The sequence below is a fragment of the Plectropomus leopardus genome, chromosome 9 (assembly GCF_026936395.1).
Source record: "Plectropomus leopardus strain MGB_pleo_1.0 chromosome 9, ASM2693639v1, whole genome shotgun sequence".
In the NCBI taxonomy this organism is placed as follows: Eukaryota; Metazoa; Chordata; class Actinopteri; order Perciformes; family Serranidae; genus Plectropomus; species Plectropomus leopardus.
In genome coordinates, this window is record NC_142184.1 from 32,544,751 (window position 1) to 32,567,878 (window position 23,128).

A 23,128-nucleotide genomic window follows, 5' to 3' on the forward strand; every position below is an offset into this window, starting at 1 on the left:
AGAGGTGAACGAACATTTTTCCCCCCCAAAATGCGAGACACCTGGCAATGGCTCATGGCCAGAACCACACAGCTGGCACTCCTCTCCCCCACTGAGCTTGCCGGCGGCGTCTCTAGAACCCCGTCGTGACGCAAGCTGGCAGTGAGTGCGACAACTTCACTGTACATGAAAACCGTGGCCTTGGCGTGTGTCCCAGCACCTATTACATTGATGCAAACAATGTCCATCAGCATCTGGACCGAGGGGCAAGAGCTGCAACTTTCGCTCAGTACACACATTCTGCACACCCGCTGTCATAGTGAAGGGGCGTCGTGTTCCTGACAGCGTAAAGCTGCAGAGCGATTGACGCATTTCCCAACAGGAGGGTTTGAAGATGAAGCCAAATCCCAACAGAGGGGTGAAAAAGCAAAGAGGAAGTGTCATTGCTGTCGTGTGGGATTGCAGACTCCAGTCAAACTATAGAGCTGTTGGGTTTTTAAAACGCTACAATGTCTCTCTTTTTCTTAGTTTTCTCCAGTGTTGCACATTATTTGGCTCTCACCTGGCAGCTCGTGAGCAAGTGGGCAGAGGTTACTATACTGTAGTCTATGTACTCACTGAAATGAACTCAATATAAATATTTGCTATGAGACAATCCTAATCATGCAGCTTGAAAAAGCGCAGTACTAAAACAATGAAGAGCAGAAGCAGAACGCAAACTCCTTACATGTGATCTTATCCATGAATCAGAATGTGATGTTTTAAAATAAAATATTTAAATGTGCTTTAAAAAGAATTTCACAGAAATAAAAGGGGTTCCCCACATAAAACTAAGCCATGCTGTAGAAATACTTTGGAAATTGGTGCTACATGACCAGAGAAAAAGAGAAAAAGAAAATTTCTGCTCAAAACAGTAGAAAACCTACAAATATCAGAATGCAGCAAGCCTTACCACACTAATAAATGCTCCCGCTGGTGGGTGACGTAATATGGACAAGTCTGTGTGTAACAATGGCAGCCTTTCAGATCTGATGTTACAGTTAAATGGTAAGCTAAAATATGTTCCTGAAAACATTTGAGGCATCAGCTCAGTAACAGAATCTTGTTCATATTCAATCAGCCCTGCTCAGTTTTATAATTTGATGTCAGTTTTTTTGGCCTCTCTTTTCACTGTGCAGGAAGCAGAATGGCGCCCACTTCCTATGGGAGTGGGCGCTCGCTATTGCAGCTTCACAGGGCGTTAAAATACAGTACTGTACAAAAGTCTTAGACCACCATCGATTTGCTGTTTAAGCATAGTTGTAATGAGGATGTATATATATATATATATATATATATATATATATATTTATACATATATATTCAACATTTAGCATGTAACACAGAATCATACAACCATAGCAATATGTAGCTCACAATCAACACTGAGCTTTAGACATGTCTTGAATGAAACCTGGAGTAAGAAGTATTGTAAATCTCTTGTCCACACAGGAGATTTAAAGACATGCTACCTGGAAAGTGAGGTCACACTAAATACTATATAAGTTTTTTTATTCTAAAATATGTATTTTTTATTTTTTACATATTTTCTGTAGGTTCTGGTTGTATTTTAGGATAGAGACTACAGAGAAATAAATAGAAGACTTTTGCACAGTATTGTATGTTTCTGAAAACTTCTAAGAAGAGAAGCAGACAATGAAGTGACATCATCTTGATTTATATTCGATCAGCGCTGCCTAGTTTTACCATTTGGTTAGATTTCGGTCTGAATTTGAGAGAGCAAGAGACAGAGAGGTGGGTAAGTCTCTTGATCTAGGTCTGTAGTCTTTGTGCCCGCAGTGTCGCATGGGTGGCGGGCAATATGAAAATGGGGAAACACAACCTATAGTTAGAGCAACAGCCACGAAAGCCGATGAAGCACCACCGGATGACGTGTTTTGCATCAACTAACATCATCTGGCAGAGTTTCCACAGGGGGAGGAGGGATATCTAGGCACTTGTTAAAAGGAGGGAAGTTTACCACAGTTCACTGACATACACTACCATGTTAGGATACAAATCTGGTTTAAAATTGGTGAAGTATCTCTTTAAAAACGTGTGATTGAAATTGCATAGCCACGGTATAATGTGCAAGTGTTTTCCTGTTGACACAAAATTTCAAGGCACATTTGCATGCTGCTGTGACTTTACTTTGTGAGACAGAGACAGAGAGATGGATAAGAGGAGAAACAGCAGGAGGAGGATAATTTGGGGCCCAGGGCTCCGCTCATTATCTTTTGATCGGGGCCTGACAACAGTTGGCCATCCGTGCGACGCGTGATGCATGGAGGCTGCGACGGGGCTCACCTGTGCACTGTCCGAAGTGTAGCACTGTGATGTCCTTGTCCTGTCTACAGGCTATGGTCCTCAGCTGGCACTGGTCGGCATAGGTCACCCCGTCTGAGCCACACACCTGCTCCACGGTGACAGAGATGGAGAGAGGGGAGGTGGGAACACATGTTAACTCCCTGTAGGACACTGAAACAATGTTCTTCTGTCGCAAACTTGTAAATCAAGCAACTTATTTCTTAGGTGCGGAAAGTTTGAAAGACCCACCTTGGTTTTGTTTTTCTCGTCACAGTCAGGTGAAGGGCACTCGCAGTGGGCTTGGTTGTCCACTTCAATGCAAGTGGCTCCAAAACTGCACACTAACTCTTCACATGAAGTCGGGGCCTCAGGACCTGTGGAAGAAATGGATTTTTGCTGTTACACATTTATAATCAAACAGTGTACAGCAACGGAGAACAGCTGCTTTATCATTTCTGTTGTGGCATTTGTGTGAAATGCGGAGTTAAATTAAAAGATACATTTGCATTGCATATTTAAAGCTGAACTTTCACAATTACAGAACTTTTGCAAAAATTCTGCCTGTTAAACAACCATGAAATTAGTTTCTTAAAATCTGTAAAGGCTGATTAAATATAAAGTGAAATAAAACAAAAGTAACACATTAATTTGCACTGTATGTTAATAGGATAGTAATAATACAGCTGCTGTTGCTTCAAAGCTTCCTCTACATTTTTATGATGACATACCAAAGACTTAGATCCACACAAAAATTTTATAGAGCTGGGACCAGTGGAAGTCTGGATCCTCTCACCTAATTTGTGACACAAATCTAATCTCTAGCTTCAGCGTGTATAACAGAGGTTACATTTCAGAGGTCAAGCTCTTGTTCTAATTATGTGGCGTCCTCTAAGGGTGACAATTAAGCAAATATGGACGTGGCAAAACCGCAGTTCCTCTGATGGCCACTTGACTCCCCATTGACCCCCATGTTAAAATGCCCAACTTTACAGCAGAAATATTTACAACCTGGAACAAAATATGGTTTTATGCTACCACTGCCACAGTGTTAGCAAGATAACTTAACCTTGGGGTAACCCAAAAACGACTGCACAGAGTAAAGGCGTAGCTGTAGCTGTTGCTATTTCAGAGTGTTTTCAGTTCATGAGGGTTAACTGTAACATTTTAGTTATCTAAAGAAGTTGTTTTTTATCATTTGGTTGTACTAAAAGATGCTCTGGCTGCATTAGCAAAAATTAGCATTAAAACTACTTTAAATGCACAATGCCAGCTAAGCTAACAGGCAGCTAGCGTTAGGTTTATTTCCACCCTCTCCATATGGTCAATTTCTGGCTCCAAAAATCCAAGATGGCGATGACCAAAATGCCAGACTCTTGACTTCAAGTGTGTCCTAAGTGTGTTCGAGTGTCCACACACCAATTGATGACACCATTGCCATCATGGTAGCTACCTCCATTAGTCTACGGTTTTAACTCACAAATACAGCACGGAGATATCAAACTGCATTAAATTTACTAAAAAAAAAAATGTCTTAAATTACACAATCTCCATTAATTATGTATTTGATAGCAAAAAAAAGTACGGAAGTGATAAATAAAACAGGTCTACAATGAGATCTTCAACCCCAAGACTGCACACATGAAACAGTGAGGAAGAAAGTCAAAGGGTCTTCAGTGTTTGTTTCTGCACCAGCACTGTGGGCAGGTTCAAAATATAGAAAAGGAAAAGTAATATCCTATTTTATGTGTCTGGAATTTTTTTTTTTGGCTGTGGTATCCAAAGAGCTGTCAAGTATCATATCTTTTATGCTAGAAGTTCAAAGTTCAGGTATTTGCTATGGGATGGCGTTAACATTTTTGTTAATAACCAGAGAGCTACTGAGCTAGCAGTGCACAAAGCAACCACCCCTGACGCCTCTCATCCCACTCTGGCTGTTTTTAAAATATGTGTAGGAGTTGGGGACACAGTGTGCGACATTATTTCATTACTCTGTAAGTTTGTCTCTGTAAGTGAATCTCTTTACAACCACAATAGCGCGACGGTAATGTAACCATAAAATTCTCTAGTTACCTGTGCGATACACAGTGTGAATTATTCATGATTTCACCATAGCATTTTTCCCAAACTGCCAAACTGTGGTAAAAAACAAAACAAAAAAAACTGTGTAAAGGTGTGCACTCAGGATATTTTGGCTCTTTTTTTCCCACAGATCTCTCCCGAAGCTCTCCAAAGGTGCGTTTGAAGCCTTGAAGTTGCCGCGGCAGGAACTGTAGCCGGGGAGCCCGCCATCCACCTGCCAGGCTGAGAGAGCGGGGGTCTTTGCATTGTTGCAACATCACACAGGCTTAGAGTACCCCCCATCCCTTGGCTCCTGCTTTCATGTGCTACCACTTCTCAGTACCTTGTCTTTTTCATCTAGCGGGGTGTGTGGCAGAGTGCCCCACCACTGTGCTGGGACTGCTGGCTTCATTAAGCGGTTGACTTCCAGTCGATATCTGATGGTGCATCTTAATCAAGAAGCTGCAGGCCCCCACAGCAGGAACTAACCTTTCCTTCAACCATCTTTTTAGCTTGTGCAATCACTGCAGCAGTTTTCATTATTAATCTGAGTAATTAATAATCTTTATGCAGACGTATAAACATACAAGTGTTGTGAATCTTCCCAAGTATGGTGCAGAGAGAATACAAATGGGGTGTGTGTCATGCATATGTCATTTATACAATTCAGCATTTTCCAAATCACTATCAATTAACTGCCCTGCTTCACTTCCCTCCTGTGCCAATAAACCAGATGGATGTGAAAAGCAGACAGAGAAAGAAATGATCTGCGGTTCAGATGAGTGGCAGACTCTTGAGAATGATGGAGAGAAAATGTGTGTGTGTGTGTTTATGCAGTTTATCAACGCCCCACCAGTTGCCTCGGTACTATCTCTTATTACCTTTGTCGCAGCCGTTCATGCCCATCTTGCTTCCATCTGGACACACGTTGCACCTCATGCCCTTCACTCCCGTCTTGCAGGAACACAGACCCGACATCTGCTCACAGTCATCGCGGACCGAGCCTGTTGCGTCGCAGTTGCACGCTGCCATGGAGAGGTAGAGGAAACAGGGGAAGAAAAAGATTGATGCTAGAACTAGAATTTTTGCCTTGTGGGTTATGGCTCCATGCAGCAGTTTGAAGTTGCACAAACAGTTTACAAAAATGTCTGTGAAAATGTGGCTGTTTCACAAAAATCTTGCCTCCAAGCAGGATAGAAGATCTATACAATCAGCACAGATCAAGGTGGACACGAGATTAGCGTCACTAATTCAATCTGATCAAATGTCTCCTCCTCTGTTCCTGAGATGTGACATTAAATGGCTAGAAAAAATGTTTTTCTAAAACATGGAGGTTACAGTGACCTTCGATCTTCTGAATATAAAATATCACCACTACATAATTTTATAACATTAAACATTTGTGCAAAATTTTAATTAATAAATAATAATAATAATAATTACCACTGAAATGCTTGAGTTATGGCTAAAATATATTTGTGAGGTCACAGTGATCTTTTACCACCAAATTCTAATCAGTTAATTCTTGAGTACAAGTGGACGTTTGTACCAAATCTGAAGAAATTCTCTCAAGGTATTCATGAGATATGACAGTCATGAGTCAGTCTTATTCTTGAGAATAAGAAGGATAAAAGGCCAAAATTACCTTGACCTTTGACCGCTAAAGTAATTTCACGCTTGAAACCAAGTGAACATTTGTTCCAAATTTTAAAAATATTTTAAAATCCAAGGCTTTCTTCATAGATACAGCGTTCACAGGAGACAGAAGAGGTCATAGTGACCTTGACCTTTGACAACCAAAATCAAATCATTCTATTCTTGAGTCCAAGTGTACGTTTGTGCTAAATCTGAAGAAATTTCGTCAGGGCATTCTTGAGATATAGCATTCAAGAGTTTAAGAGATACAAGGTCAAAGTTACCGTGACCTTTGACCCCCCCCCAAAATCTTATCATGTGGATTTTTGTGCCAAATTTGAGAAAATCCCCTCAAGACGTTATTGAGATATCAATTTCATGAGAATAGGATGGACAACCAGAAAACATAATGCCTCCAGCCATGGCCATTGCCGGCGTGGAGGCATAAAAACAATGAGGCACAATGAGAGGAAGAGGGATAAGAATGGCTTGGTGTATATAGCAAACAGCGTGTGTTTGAGGCAACCTTAGCCTCTGAACTTGGCTTCAGATATGTGTATGTCTGAGAGTCAAGGCCTGGGAATAGTTCAGACAGCCTCAGGGGCCACAGAGGGAGGAGGAGGAGGAGGAGGACGTAACAGAAACTCAACAAAAACAACCCCAGGGAAGGACATCAACCCCATCATGTTCCTAGAATCAATGATGTGTATATTTTTTTCTGTCCTCTCCTGCTGAATCTGGTATTGGTGTGCAGTGTGCTGTCTGCTTGCTGTGGGTAAACCTTGTTAAGGTCAGGCCATGGGTAAGGCACCTGCAGGCTTCCTGCTGTTGACTGAAAATGCTCTGTGGCGTTGGGAGCGTATGTCCTATGATACCTCAGCGGCAGGACACGAGCCGGTCACCATATTGCATTACACCAAGACAAACAAGGGGTCCTGACCCCGTGCTTCACTTGAATACAAATGCAAACAGTCCATTCAATGCAGTCTTGACAGGACTATAGGAGACAGCAGGACCTCTTTTTACGAAACATCAAATAGTTTCGCTGTACATTAAAGGTAGGTAGTTTAGTTAGCAGGTAATTTACTTTTTACTTTTTACTGTCTCTGCTGAATCAATGATATTAATCTCAAGTAGAGTTGGCACAGTGGTATAACTATCAATTCAGTGAGAAATGTATTTCACTGCTACAGCTGAAAAATATATTTTCTCTCATACCTCCGGTGGAATCTGGCCATATAGATTGGGTTTTATTTATACAGGTTTTGAGATATCTGTCTCAAAAGGTTTCTGGTGCCATCAAAATACAGTGAGGTGGGTGGATTTTTTTTTGTTGTTAAAAATTAGGTCTAAAAAAACTATAACATGTTTTCCCAGAACCAGTTTCCCTGTCACTCTGAATATGCACCGTCAATACAAACATGATATTCTTTACTGTCCTTGTAAGGAAATTTGTCTTGGAGTCAGTAGTTATAAAAGGGACTGTTTCTTCCTTTATTAGAAAGAAATTCCAATGAAAACTGTCCACAGAGATGTTTGGATTATCACAAGCAGTTGTCTTCACCATTTTTCAGGCCAAGCACCCCTTGTGTGAAAGTGAGATGGAGCAGGGACCCCCTCTACATACAACTGTATTAAAAAACTACGTTTTATGTTAAACTGGACCTACAATAACATATATGGCGGTCTAAAGATCCATGAATAAACATAGCATTTTATGTTGCATACAATACTAAGCTATTTAAATAATAGTTATTGGCAAATCCATATCTTTATACACCAAGTTTGTCTCTGGGGTGGTATTTTAGAGTTTTCTGCATGAAAAGTAACAAAACAATCGATTGTGACCCACTGGAATGTCTACAGACAGTTTATTGGCCAATATGTTTCATGGATTAATGGGTAACAGTTAGCCTGGTGTTAATGTTGTGTACTATGAATTAAATGTTTCCTTAGGAGATTTATCTTTGCTAACAATATGTTTAATTTATATCTTGTATTTTGTAGACATATTTTAACTACAAAATACAAGATATAAAAAAATTCTAAATTTAAACTCAAATGAAATTGCCCAACAATGATATGGTGGCCGTCCTGCAGTAACTCTGAGGATCCTCTGGATGTACCAGGCCCCAATTTAAGACCCCGGATCTACATCTTCTAGGACATCAGATCAGCTTCAGATCGGTAACGGTCCTGTTGAACTGTTTAAATGTACATTTTTAAACGCTCTGATCATCATTTAAATTTAACTAATTCAACGGAATTTCATTCACCTCCAAAAGAACGACATTCTTCAATCTAAACACTTTCACATTCTGTCAGAAACTCTTTAAAGTATAAACATATATTGCATGTAAGTTTATCCAGGAGAAAGCATCTGTCCTCTGTTCTTTCTTTGTGTCTTTTACTGTTAAGTGTTTTCTTTATATTGTAATGCTTTGTAAAGCACACATAGAATTTCTGTGTTGGGTTATGGTAAATATACTGCATTTATAGGGCACTATTCTATCCTTACATGACCACTAAAAGCTCTTACACTACACTATTACCATACAAGTTGCAACCCTTTCATCAGATAATCATTCACACTCACGCACACACACGCAAACACACGCACACACGGCGAGTAACTCCATCTCTAGTCACCTTTACAACTGAATGAAGCACCCTCCATCAAAGTGTGGGGTATAAATGCAGAGGCAAGCTTTGGGACAAACTGTACTCTCTGTGGTAGAAAAGAGAACTGTCATAATTTACTCCTATTTTATGTTCTGCGTATGTATTTGTAGCACTTATATTTGATCAGTATGTGCTGCTGCTGTTTACAAGATTTTTTTTGTATTATCCTTTTGTCATTTAATGAAATGGGCTACCCTAAAAAAAATCAGTATTTATCACAATAAAAAATGTAATATAAAAAACCAATAGAAGTGAAACTTGGCTTACTCCTAAGCTTCTTTGGTGGAATTTCTTTTCTTTCATGTCAGAGTTGTTTACTCTGACATTAAGAATCTGCTTGTTTTTTTCAATAGTTCCTGTAAATATACATCTTTACAATCAGTCCTAGAAAAGGATATTGTTGATCCAAATCCCAAAAACTTTTGAATTTAAATGTCTGTATAAAGATATTAAAGGTTTATCTTAGTCTGAGCAGTCTACATTCCGAAAGGTAGTCACACAAGACTTTATTTGTATGGAGCATTTTCATGACACAATACTGCGTATGCACATGGTCAGTAAGTCAGCATCAATGGGCTCTATGAGAGTTTCCACTCCTTGCTTGTTGGTTTGCAAGGTTCATTCAGACAGGGGCAAGTCAAATTCTAGGTCTTTCAACTACTTTTTCCAAGCACTTTTTATCAACAATGCTAAAATTGTTTCTTCCCCAACCTTCTTTTGCGAGAGAATAGTGCAGATATATAAAGGGCGCAAACACATGCTACCAGGGCCTAAAAGTACCTTTGTAAATCAATTATCTGGTTGTTTTTATTCAGTTAAGGCCCATGATTAGCAAAGGACAACAAAAAGCAGGAAATATACAGAGTGCAGAGCAGGAGGCAACTCATGTTGCAATTATTGCATTAAATAATTAAAAAATATTGCAAGCATCCACTTCCTGGTTTATAACATTTCTCAAATACGTTTCACGAAATAATTTTCCATTCTGTTATCCTCCAATTTTTTAAGTATTTTTTTCAAGGACCAAGTTAAAAATGTCTGATTTTCAAGGTATTCTAGTAATTAAATAGTGTGCCAAATTCAAGTACTTTAAGCACTTCAAGCACTTTATATGAACCCTGATTTTGAGACGGCATTTAAAGTGGTGAACTCGCCAAGTGGAAGTGGTTGACTAGATCATGTACAGGTGGTCTGGCTCAAAGACTGGGATGTCAGGGACTGAACCACCCACTTCTGGATTGGTAGATGAGCACTCTACCTCCTAAGCCACAGCTGCTCCACAATAATAATATGAACTGACTTGACTTTTGCGGTCAAGGCAGAAGTTTCAGAGATGGATAACTCAAAACAAAATAAAACCACAACCTTCAGCATGGCTACCTACCAGCTGAGGCAAATAAAAAAAGATGATCTTTTCTAATTTGAGTGAACTGACCCTTTATGGTAAGAAAGTGTAAAATAAGGAAAAATTTACATGATCTGAGATGAAAGTTCAAGAAAAACTTAGTGAGGTCTAATGCTAAATATCATTGTATTACAGTCAAAGGGGTTAATTTATGGAACAGCTGCAATGTGGAATTGAAAACATGTAGAACATTTAACAAATTTAAACACGTTTTCAAAAACAAAATATTGAGGAGATATGAGCTGGTAGAACACAGAGGGGAATAAAGTAAGACAGGATAAAACATAGGTAACGTTGCTTTGATATTATCTCTTTGTTTTTTTGTGTTTGGAATGATCTGTTCTTGTCTTTAATGTTTAATTATTGTTTGATTTTTTTATGTGTGAAGTACTTTGTAATGTTGGTTTTGATGAGTGCTATAAATATTAATCTTATTATTATTGTCAAGCTATGTATGTTGAATATTGGGGCTGAAATTTGGAATATTCATGTTTAAAATATGTCTTTTTGATGAAATGAAATAAAAAAAACAACAAAGAAAAAAAGGAGGTAGGATTTGATTTCACTTCCTCCATGTTTACTGAACATGTCTAAAGGGTATTGTGGTGTTGTTTTTTCTTACTTATATTCCACTGTTATTCTCTCATGTTTGAAATAAAGATCTAAACAATGACACCAGAAGGAATTTCTGGATAGTAACAAAAAGTGGCAAATATACATGACTGCTCCAACCGCTGAAGCCATGTGTCATGTTACAGTGCAAACACATTTGCTCAGGCAGCACAGATACCAAGAAGTTATTCCTTACGTGTGCAGCCGCTCATGTTCTCTGTCACAATGCCACGGAAGTTCCAGAAGCCCGGCTCGCAGCGGTCACACTTTTGTCCCCCGACGCCCGGTTTACAGGAGCACTGGCCGGTGGCTGGATCACACGTCCGCTTGTAGGAGCCGTAGGCATTACACTGACAGGTGCCTGAGGAAAACACAAATGTCACTTTTAACAATTCCTCTGCAATTCATCACAGGTTTATGCTTTTCTAACTTAAAAAAAAACCCTATCATCAAAAAACTTACAACAGCTGAATGCTGCTTACTGTGATGGATACTCTGCATTAAAGACTTATGCTAAGCTTAAATGTTGGGTAAGCTGTATTCCACAAATAAAAAGGTGGATAAAGTGTGCTTAGGTGAGTTTCCCCTTCGCTAAGTCTCTGTATATCCTTATTTCTAAGTCTGCATTTTCTCCATCCCCTTGCCAACGGCTTGATGCAGCATTTTCTCCCCCATCTGTGTGCTATCATTCGTCAAGATCATCAGATGAAGAGATTTTTCTGTTGATATGGTGCAACATTATCATAATTATTCCTTGGATTAAGATGAAACATTCTCAGCTCTGCAACTCCGGCGCTGTAATTGCAGTCAAGGACAATAAGCCCCATATGCTGAAATAGCCTGATAGTATCTACATTTTTTCTTTTTTCTTTTTTTTGAGTGCACACAACAAATTCATGAAAAAAAAGTTGAAGAGTCGACGGGGAGGCAGAAGACTTACTGGGACATCCAGCCAGCCCGACTCCTAAGGCGGCCGTTGTGTTGTCGTGGCAGCAGCCGTACACAGACAGACTGCAGTGCTGGGGTGCTGTCAGCTCAGGCAGAGATGTGGCTGAAATCGCTGATGAGGTAAGAACGAAAAAAAGGGAGAGGGGGGAGAGATGGGAGATGGCACAAGGAGAGAAAGAAGAACACCAACATTTGAGTGATTACAGCGGGGAGGGGTTTGGTGGGTGTGCGGGGGGAAATTAGACAACACAATCTCCGAGCAACATGTAACTTTTTGCCAACAATGAGATTGGCTCGAGGGGCAGAGGTGGAGAGGCTGGCAGCCGGCTTCAAGATAACAATTCTATTTGCTACTTTCTCCACAATGGCTCAAAATCAGGGGGAAAATGATGCTATTACCTCCAGTGAAAACAAACAATGGCGTCGCTGGTGAATGCACGGCAGCTGACATTTACCACCTACTAGGAGGCATGTTCTCTTCATTTGTTCTTGTCTAATATTACGGAATTGCACTGCTGCCCTACAACCCTCCAAAAAAGAAAAGAAAGAAAAAGAAAAGAAAGAAAAGCGTGCTGCATAATGTGAAGGAATGTGCCAAGCAGCTTCTGCCTGCGCACAGTGTGTGGAGAGCTCCTTTGTCACAGGATGCACCAGCCTTCAAACTAGTGTGACAGCTCTGAATAAAGAACTACATTCAACAAAATAAAAACAAATGTGTTCCCAAAAACTCGGCGCCGCGCCAGAAATTGGAGGAGAACAACAAAACAGTGGGAGGAAGAGAGGGGGGTTTGTTCGATGGCCGAGGAAGAAATATCATTGTGCAGATTCTCTCCAGGCTTCGGAGAGAAAAGTAAAGTTGCGGAGATAGAAAGCAGAAATCTTCGCCTACCTTTTTTTTTTTATCTCTCTGTCTCTCTCTATTCCCCTCCCGATCTCTTTTTCTCGTGTTGCTCATTTGGAGTTTGGAGGCTGGCTATACAGGGGCCATAAATCACACTGTTACTGGTGTGGATATGAGCCTCAGCCCTAATGGTGATGACTCGGCTCGCTCTTTTTCCAGTGCTTTCCCACTCTAGAGATGGGCTTTGGACACAGTTCATTTAACTTGCCACTTTCCAGCGCTCCATTCAGCTATCTGCGCTGAGCCTATTAGGACAAGAGGAACTTTTAATTTCATATGTTCTTCCACCCTTCAAGGGTTTTTCCTCTTCGCTGGCCATTGTCCGGCACAATGCAGCTTGCTCTGACGTGCAATATTATCCCCACGCGTTCAAGGTCTGCTGCTGTGCTTTCTCCGCTGCAGCGAGTCTTTTATGGTCCTGCAAGGGCACATCTGCACGTTTGCTTGTCTGCTAAACCAATAAGTGTTTCTTTGGATGTTACTGAAGTCCCTGACCCAGATTTAGCAGGCAGCTACAAAGGATGGTTTGAAATGCTATGACAGGCAAACTTGTGTGTGCATGCAGCAGATGACACTGTTGACACCGCATGCAAAGAAGAAGGTAACGTTTTTTTCAAAATCAAAAAAAAAAGAAAACAAGGCTGCTTTCATGCTCAGCAACTGAGAGCTGTTGTGTTTTGATAAGTTTCTGGAGTTGAGGTCAAATGAAGTTTCTCCTTACATAGCTAATGTGGAGGGCAGCGAAATTCCCCAAGATCTGAGTTTTTTCCATTTGCCAATAGGAGAGGGGAGCCCAGAGCTCTCGTACCCATAGAGGGCTCTTCAAAAAAAGGATTGATTATCCATGGATGGTAGAAAAGCGTGACAGTCAGTGCCCAAGGAGGCCAGCTTAGGAAGGAGAAGAATCTGTAGGGATATGTGTGAAAACACTGGCAGCTCCCTCTTTCTCACTCTCTCTTCAACTCTCTCCATCCTCCTCTATTTTGGACCCACGGGGAATCAAACAGGCTGGAATGATCACACGAAATCCCCTAAGAGCCTTGTGCTCTGCTCCCCGGCCCTGTGCTAGCCGCCGAGCAAAAAGTCTTTATTTAACATAGGCACGGGGAGGAAGACCGCTAACCTTTGCTACTTAGCCACTGATCTGACAACTGTTCTGGCAGATAAATGCCATTCATTTACATGCAAAGAGAGAGGTTTTTATATTAAAAGAAGTGGGGTAAAGTGGTATCCCGAGGGTTAAGAACAAGCTTGTGGGCTCAAGTTTAATGGTTTAAATTGTCAGAATGTCTAGACAGGAAAAGTGAATCGTCCTTGCTATCAGCTCCATTAATACACATGCTCCTGAGAAAGATTCTTATCTGTGCACGCTGGCCGGCCCCATTGGACCGGCTAGTTTCCAGGCTGGCCGAAAAATTCACAAGCATGTTGGGTCAGCCTTTCCTGAGCGATTACACAAACATACACATCATGTTTAACCCTTTGAGACCTGGAGCAACATCACTTGTGCTGCTTCCAAGCACCCTTCACATGTATTTCAACCTTTGAACGCGGAGCAATTGGTGTGACGTCTTTCGAAAATATGAGAAAAAAGGAAATGAGCAACTTGGTAAGAAATGTTCCACAAGTTGCAAGAAATTTGTAGATTTAAAAAAAAAAAATTACATAAGCTGGGGGAAAATGTCTAGGGAAAAAAGAAAAAATCTACAGAAAAACTATATCTATAGGTAATTATCATCGTTACATATGTAGAATTATGTTACTGAATTGTAATTGTAAGCACTTTTTCTATGACACTGTCTTCTTTATTATCATTTTATTTATTTATTTATTTTTTTTACTAATTTTAAGGTAATTTTCATGCATTTTTTGCTAATTTTGGGGTAATTTCTTCTTTCGTTGTTCGTTGCCTTCTTCTGATGTCTTTGAAAGAAATCAAGCCAATTTGCTCAGGTTTCAAAGGGTTAACCGCAACCATCCTCACTTCATTATCTTATGGCGCCAGTGGTCACACAGCAGAGAGACAAACAGCAGTGCTGTCAGATTCATATTTTAAACCGCAGACTATTAGGACCCCGTCAATGGATGTAATGAGTGGAGAAATGGGATGTCAATGACATGAGTCTTGGTGAGGGTGCTTCTGCGCACTGTAATGACACTAAGTGGCGTAATGTACCGACCTGCACAGGGTCCCTGGTTCTGAATCAACAAGTGCTCTTGTCTCTCACATTTGGCCTTCTTCAGCTGGCACTCATTGCTGTAGTTTTTTCCATCGGAGCCACAAACCTACAAAAGAATCACAGCAACTTGAGTATTAAACAACGTCTGGTCACGATCTTCTTCAGCTGATAGTTTGCTCTGTTGTCATCACTTGAACCAAGTTTGCTCTGAAAAGTGGTGGGGACAGAGGGCTCTTAAAAACAATTCTTCAATGGTCTTTAACAGAAACAATTTTAGGGAATGTAATGGGGAGATTGGTATGAGGTCAGCATAGAGAAATAACAGCACGCCGGGAAAAACAAGCACATTTACCTCAGGGATATTTGGAGCATAAAACACCTCATTTCCCAAGTTATGGTGAATTTTTATGCACCAATTCAAGGTACAAGGTAGAGGCAATGTCATTATTAATGTAAAGGAAAACACACAATTCGGGCAGCAGATAACAAAACTAAATCTAAAAATATATTGGGATATAATGCTGCAAGGTTCTCAGACATTCTGTTTTATGTTCAATCATTTTTTCTCCCATGGATCACTTTTCCTCATTTTATGTCATGAGTCAACACACTTGTAGGCAAGTTACCTCTTTGAATGTGCATGTGATACCTATTCATATGAATGAAACATTAATTCATTTGATTAATTTATAAAACCTTGGACTTTAATAGCTCATATGCATTGTCATGTTCACAGAGAGAGACAACTTGGACAAAGGGAAACTATGTCAAGAATTTGTCATTGATGGATGCATGCATGTTTTTGGGTCATTCTAGACTGAGTAAGCTGATGAAGGATTTCATTTTAGCTTACTTTTTAAAAAATTTTTTGGACAATTGCACACTTGTTTATTTACACTGCACTGTAGGTTTTGCTACTGACCACATAGGTTAACATTTCTTTTTGCAAGCCATTTTACAAAACATTTTAAGAAATGATGCTTTTAAAAAGTGATGGGGAAAAAAATGGTAATTTCAGAAAGTGTTGAGGACACTGTCCTAAGTGTAAATGGCACCTAGGATTTGACCTAATTAGCATACCTCCTCTTTGCACCGAAGTTATTACGACAACCACCTCTTATCATATCACTAGATTTCCATAGGTTTTGTGATGATAACTTATCTAAGTCCATGACGACAAAGCAAACTGCCTCTGATAAAGATGTGTCTGAACCTTTACTTTTTTTGTCAAAGATCCTACATTGTTATTTCAAAAATAAGCTACACTATTTAGAAAGTCAAACTCCAACATGTTAGCTGCACAATACATGTTCTACGAATGTTTTTCATGAAAAACAAAACAAAAAACATTTTATGCAATTTGAAATTGTTTTGGTTTTTTGCCTGTTTGTCAGCAGGTTTTCAATTCATGAAATACATCTGTGGAAGAATGACACAGAACAGTGCCAGTGTTCCAGAGACATGAAAAACCATGTTGACAAGAAATTTTGAGTTTTTAACTGACAAAAATGTAATGATAGCGTTAAAAATCAATTTTTTGCGACTCATATTGTTATTCTTACAGTACTACAATTAGTTTTCTCCAGCAGGGAAAACCTGTTTTGCTTTGGGTGATTTATACAGGGCCTTTCCCAAACTGGACTCTCCCCACTCCCTCCACGTCACGGAGTGTAACTTCGTGTTTGCAGTCACCTTCACAGCTGAATGAAGGTATGAGGTATAAATACAGCAACAAGCTTCAGGACAAACTCTCCTGTCTGCGGCAAAACTGTTGTAACTTTTTGTAACCATGGAAAAAAACAAAACTATTAAACTCCTGAAAGATATCTGTAGCACTTGTATTTGAACTGTATGTGCTGCTAATGTTTACCTGAATTTTATATATATATTCATTATATAATCCTTTTGTCATTAAAATAAATAAATAAATACACAGAAAGAATTCCTAAGCATCTTTTTTTGTGAACAACTTCCTGTTTTGTACTCTGATGTTTACAACCTACTTAGTTTTTGCAACAGTCCCTGTAAATATACAACACAATAAAATGAACATAACTACCACTTTCTAGAGGCTAGAGAGTTGAATATGTTTTTACATGAATACAATGTAACCTTTAAGATCTGTATAACTGATATCAAATGTCTATTTTAGCAGGAGCAGTTTAAGCAGTGACAGGAGATTCAACTTTATTTATACTGAGCATCTTCCCACTGTTTGAGGGTTTTATAACCCACTTCTACATATATACATACAGTATATGTATTATATTTGTACATTTTGGCAAGTTTGCACCTAGAAATGCAATATATTTTTGCTTTGTAACCACAAATGTAGACAACTATCACCTGGATTGCTTTTTATACAGAAGAAAAGGTCAAACTGTGATGATTAGGAGGCAACATCTTAAGTTATGTGATGTGCTCTTAAAAAATAAATGATTTGCATGTATTCCTGATAAACCGTGAAGGCGCAGCTCTCATTATTTCTGATGATTGTGTTTCAGTTGGACTTGAGTTATCTCTGAGAAAAAGGGTTTTGACGCACATTGTACTAAAAGTGTTTTTAGGGTGAAACCGTACCGGGTTGTGAGGCACGCTCTGGCAGCTAAAGTCACAGACACAGCGGTCGTCCTCTGCGTCTTCGTCCCACGAGCCTCCAAACGTGCGACAGCGGTCCTGTTCGCAGCTCTCTACGCCTGAGCCAGACCCTCCTGAGCCGCAGTCTGCATTATAAACACACCAGAAATACACAGTGGCATTAATAAAACATACAAACACACATGGGAGATGCCCCGTCGTCGGTGCTTCAGGTGGAAAAAGTGTCCTACTTTTGATTCTCTTTAAGCTACATTTATGCATTAGGAACATCACAAAGTTGGGATAATTTACATTTCCCTCACACTGGTGGTGGGGAGAGGAAACCAAAGGCGCTGCTGGTAGTACAAGATAATGACCAACTGTAGTGAGGGCAAGAGATTGACTAAATAAATTAGACACAACATCTCTGCACCACCAGTGAGGCATCCTTTTCATTTCAATTAAATCAAAGACAAAAAAGGAGGGAATTATTAACTCTGGCCTCCAAGTGTGAGGGAGAATTGGTGGCAAGGCCTCGCTTTATGGATGCCTGCTTCCTGATATGAGAATACAACTAATTGCAAAGTGTTCTGTAAAATCTAATTATCGCCTGAGACTTTAAAGAAAGTTGTCCCCACAACTCTTTAGCTGTGACCCTGGGAGGCCTCTTATTTGTTTTAAAAGTGCACTCCTCTGGATCGAAAGGAGCTCTGATAAAAGAGGCAGCAAGGCCAAACAAAAGCTCACAATCACTGTCCAGGCTTTTGTGATTACGTCATTGTTGTGCAAACTTATCCACAAGTTAAATAAACTTAAGCACGATGTAAGCAATCCGTACATGAAGGAAAAAAAACAAAACAGCAGGACCTTTTGGGAGTTTCATTTATGAAAAACAAATCGGGGGCCGTTGCAGAGTACAGGCAGAGAAAAGGGGAGGATCCTGCTTTTGAAGTTGCAAATTTCACCTACAGTGGAGCACCGGAGGGAGATTAGGTGAATGTGTGTGAAAGCAGGGAATGAAAGCATCAGCGTGAAAAGATAGAGAGAATGTCAGACGGAGAGAGAGGCACCCCCCTGGGCTGGCAGAAAAGTTCATTTGAAACAAATTTGTTATTCAAAAAAGGAAACGCAGTCCAACTAAAAGCTCCCAGCGCAGATGAGGGACTCAAAAAAAACAAACCATCAGGTAATCAAGGTGTTATTTCCTCTTCCTGTATACTTTCAGGGCTCATTCAACTCTCTGTATTGATGCGCCGCCTCTAATGGTGAAATCAATGTCGTAGCGATGGAAGTGCCACTTAGCATAACCCATCTTCTAAAGCAGATTACGGAGCGGGTCACAGTGCAGGGGAGGGGCAGGGGCAGATGAAGCCCTGCCTGTTCTTTGATATGGGTCATCAGTGATGGGCTGTGACAGCTCCAAGTGGTCGATACAGCGGAGGGGCCTTCACTTCATTAGCATTGGACACAACAGTGGAGCTCTGTGAAGAAGCCACATCCCCCACAAACATCAGGACTTGTTAAGGACTCACTCCGTCTCCATTTTAATCCAGCAGAACCTCTGACCCCAATCCTTTGGTTTGAATTTGCCATTGTAACTACTTATCAATTGTGAACCAGCACTCCCAGTTAAACATAACATTTTGTGATGGGGCTAATGCTGCGGCTAATGGCTTTTAACTGCCAGTGACATTATCGCAGTACTCCATTTAAAAACAAGAAGTCATTTAAATCCAGAACAGATCAGAACTAGAATCACTGCTTCATGGTTGTATGCCTCAGTGCACCAGTACAGTTGCACTTACAGTTCACATGAATGCCTGTGAAAACATTGATGCTTCACACACATTCTTCCCTCTGATGCACAGAAGATGTATAAAACCAGCACAGTTTGAAGGTGGACAACCAAGATTAGTGAAGTCGACCTTAAAATCAGCTTTACCTCATCATTATATCATGCTAAATTTTGCCATAATTAGCATATGGATTCTTTAGTTATGTAAAAAAAAAAACATGTTTTGTAAGGGCCCAGTGACCTGGGTAAGTCAAATAGTGTTTGTGCCACATTTGAAGAAATCCCTTAATGTGTTCTGGAGATATATCATTTATAAGAATGACATGGATGAGGTCACAGTGTCCTTTGCCCACCAAAATGTTATTTTTTCATCCTTGGGTCCAAGTGGACGGCTCTAGCCTGGGCGGAGGCGTAATAAGGAATAAAAATAGCCGAGGCTCTGACAGCTACCTGTATCTGTGTTCTATATGCCAGCTCAGCAAGACACAATGAAATGCAAAAGCAGGAGGAGCCAATTCATATTCGACTCAGGCCCCCTTACAGTGCCGAGATAAATAAAAAAAGAGGTAAGACATTAGAATGGAATAAATAAAAGTGAAGGGGCGGAGGGGGGTCCTAATTAGCTGTTGCTCTTTGAAGTGCCCGCCACCCACGTTGCCTATGAACCTTTCAATTAATACATCCCCAGCTAAGATGGCTGCATCAGCTATTCTCTCTGCACTGCCCATCCGTTCCTCTTTACTCAATCATGTCAGAAACCAGAGTCTATTTAGCCAAGGGAGCTCCATTAAGAAGACAGAATTCAGCGGCCGAGAGAAGAGAGGAAATGAATAGCATAAGAATAATGTCCAAGGAAGACGGAGAGGAAAAAACATTACAAGGACTTGACAGTGAAAATAATGAAGAAATGATGGAGGAGATGCTATCGTCGGAGCCGTCTAGAAGTGTGCGATAAAGAAAACAGAGGGAGGAGAAGAAGAGGATAAAGGGTAGGTAATAGAGGATAGAGGGTGAGAAAATGTGCGTGATGGGCTGAGATGCTGCACGAAAATATTTGGTCGACCAGATCAGTCGTGTCAGTGGCTCCGCGAGTGACCGATATTGTTATCATCCCTGTGATATCACGACCTGCGCGGATGTCAACTTGGACATCCATCATTCTCAACAAATCCCCCCTCGCTCTGGCGCGTGTCACGGCGAAGATCGAATATGACGACGGCCTTTGCCAAAAGATGAGGCATGGCGCGATTTTCCTCCGTTTTCGCTCCATCTATCAGTCCATTGTACGGCCTGCTCGTGACGGATGTGACAGTGTCTTTTAGTCCAAATAAAGTTCGGCGAGATAGAGAGGGATGGAGCGTCACGCCCTGCAGAGGAGAAGCGATGGGGTGTTTGCAGATGGAGGAAGCAGAGAAGAAGTTTTGTTGCCTCAACAGAAGGTTACAAGCCCAGTGATGGATGGACTGCGAAGGAAAAATCCGCTGATCTCACTCGATGAGCTCTTTTACCACCCAGCCTTTTTTTTTATTTCATGCCCTTTAACGTCTTTTGGAGCTTTCTTGATCCGATATGTGAGGATGAGGGTGTGGACGGTGCATCACTGTGTGATCCTGCGCTCATAATCTTGTTTATTAAACGTCTATTCAATTAAAAAAAGCAACCGGGTCCCCGTAGGTGATGCACTGCTCTCAGATGCCACTTTGTCAGTGTCGAGAAAAGAAGCTGAGGCCAGGCCTACCCGAGTGTGAAATTAAACAGGTGATAAATTTCCCTGTATGGCCAACAGTGGGAACACTGTCATTTTTCATTACTGTTAAACAAAAGGCGGAAGAAAACAACTTCCATTTTTATGCTCTGTGGCCCCCTCCCCCCTCCAACAAGACTAATGAGGATGGTTTTTAAGTCAGGTCTACGTAAGCGAATAAATCACATGTTCACTTCCTCTGCAGGCTTATCTTAGATATGAAGTATGGAGCGGGGGGTTGTGCACACCGGTGATGTAGAGCTTTGCTGCTGTCTACAATAGAGCCAGAAAATACAGTCTTATATATTGTGACAGACTGCTGTATTACACGATATATACTCCCAATTTTGCCAAAATCTACTACCTATACATCCAGGTGGAGATAAATATATCAAAACAAATCCCTTTTCTATGTATGAAGCCAAAGAGAAGCATGCCACAGCCAAACACAGATTTTTCGAGGGCAAAAACAGCAACTTGGTTTTGATTGTTTTACAATCACAGCAGACTTCCTGTGGAGGGTCTGGGTTACATCTGAGGGGGCTGAAAGAACCGGGGGACAGAACTGGCAGATTTCACCCCTAGCGTGAAATTTATCGATTGCAGACAATCCCATCTCCACCCCTATCTGTGAAAGCATCGGTGCCCCTTTTGTCGAGAGGCACAATTTTGATGGAGAAGAGTGCAAAATGGATAGAGAGAGAGAGAGCCATGAGTGGGTGGGATCGGCAGGGAGCGACGGGGAGCGAGAATGAAAAAAAAAGATTCTATTGTGTAAGCCTGATGGTTTTCTCTGAATCAAAATGAGCAACTGATGAAAAAAAGGAGGATGTTTAGAGACAGTATGAGAGAGAGAATAAAATAGAAAAAAAAAATACCACCAGGCACCGTGAGCATAGCAATGCCCTTGGGGAGGTAGAAGAGTGCCTGATAGGAGACAACCAACAGTAAGAGGACAGAGTGTGCAGATGTGTGCGGTGACAGGGTGTCTGGAACGCAGGCCTACAGTTTCGCATTTCTTCATGCTCCACATACAAAAAAGGTCACTCGTTTCAGTCGATGAAATGATGTTAAATCGACCACAAGAAGCTTTGGCGGCACGATTCGCCCCACAGGCCCAGGGCCAATACTGTAGACAATGGTGGAGAGGAAAAAAAAGAGGGAAGGAGAGAAGAAAAGACAGAAACACCCCTGGCTAGCAATCAAAATGGAAGAGGATTCCTCTCATCTCTATTTGCTCTGCCCTCCATCTACCCCCTCCTCTCTTCTCTCCAGCCATCCCTCCCGCTGGCAGGTGTAATCTGCTCCCCTTCACACCTTGTCAGAGGATGACTATGTTCGCTGTGACGACCCGGCAGCCGCGGGGGAGCATCAACGCAGCAGCCTGCATGACAACCAGAGGTTGGCATGTTGCTCCCTCCAGAGTTGTCCCCAAGACGGGCCGAGCGAGGGGCTGCGATACGCTGCCTCAGTCTGTCAGCGCTGATCAAGATATGATTTGCACGGTGAATTAGATCCCATTTATTCCGAATGTGGAGGAACGACAGCACTACAGACGTAGAAATCAGCGACACTCACATTAAGTGCCATCGGTCACAAACTTAAAAGCATAATTGGATCCAAGGGTTAGATAAAATGTATAGCGTACATTTTCAAATAAAAGCCAACATGCACAAATAAAACCAAGCCCCTAATAAAAGCAGGGAAACGGGCTCCTGAGGTACACTTAGTATAATGTTCATGTGATGCCCACCAGTCTGCTGAGCTTCTCTTTTGAATAGAAATACTGTTCTCAGTCACTGATATACTTCAGTCACTTACACTTTATTGTTCTTTTGCTGGGTATTAGGCTCCTGTCAGTGAAACTTGACACTTCCTGCATGTTTCACATTAAATTCCTACTTGGGAAATAGGAACTGTTATGCCTTATAGACTTTTAACGGAATACTTGACCCGCAAAATGAGAATTTCTATATCAGTTACGCACTGAATGTTACCTTGAACTGTTTTTCTCACATGCCTCCATGGTGTGCAGAGAATCCAGTAAAGGTGAATATTCTTTATGAATTGAAGTAATCAGGGTCCACATTGACTCTTAGCAAAGCTTTATCAAAATGTGTTCACAAACTTATGCTCAGGGCTCAGTACTCAGTACTTCCAGGTGAAAGTGTTTCACATCATAGCGTCTTAGCAAAAATACACGTGTTTGGAAAGTGCCGAACATAAGATTGTATAAATAAGACTTGGATTATACAGTACGAGTTGT

General features: G+C 40.9%; 1 protein-coding gene across 17 annotated transcripts in view; it reads right to left on the minus strand.

Annotated features, from left to right (window-relative positions):
* agrn (agrin) overlaps window positions 1–23,128 on the minus strand; it is a 355,349-nt gene that overhangs the window by 64,798 nt on the left and 267,423 nt on the right. For all 17 annotated transcript variants that reach the window (XM_088082543.1, XM_088082551.1, XM_088082544.1 and 14 more), the window contains 7 exons: window positions 17,327–17,469; window positions 14,747–14,852; window positions 11,658–11,777; window positions 10,914–11,078; window positions 5,265–5,408; window positions 2,575–2,699; window positions 2,326–2,431 (listed from right to left, as the gene is read on the minus strand). In XM_088082543.1, coding sequence (XP_087938669.1) covers window positions 2,326–2,431; window positions 2,575–2,699; window positions 5,265–5,408; window positions 10,914–11,078; window positions 11,658–11,777; window positions 14,747–14,852; window positions 17,327–17,469 — 909 coding nt within the window. The remainder of the gene's footprint in view (window positions 1–2,325; window positions 2,432–2,574; window positions 2,700–5,264; window positions 5,409–10,913; window positions 11,079–11,657; window positions 11,778–14,746; window positions 14,853–17,326; window positions 17,470–23,128) is intronic.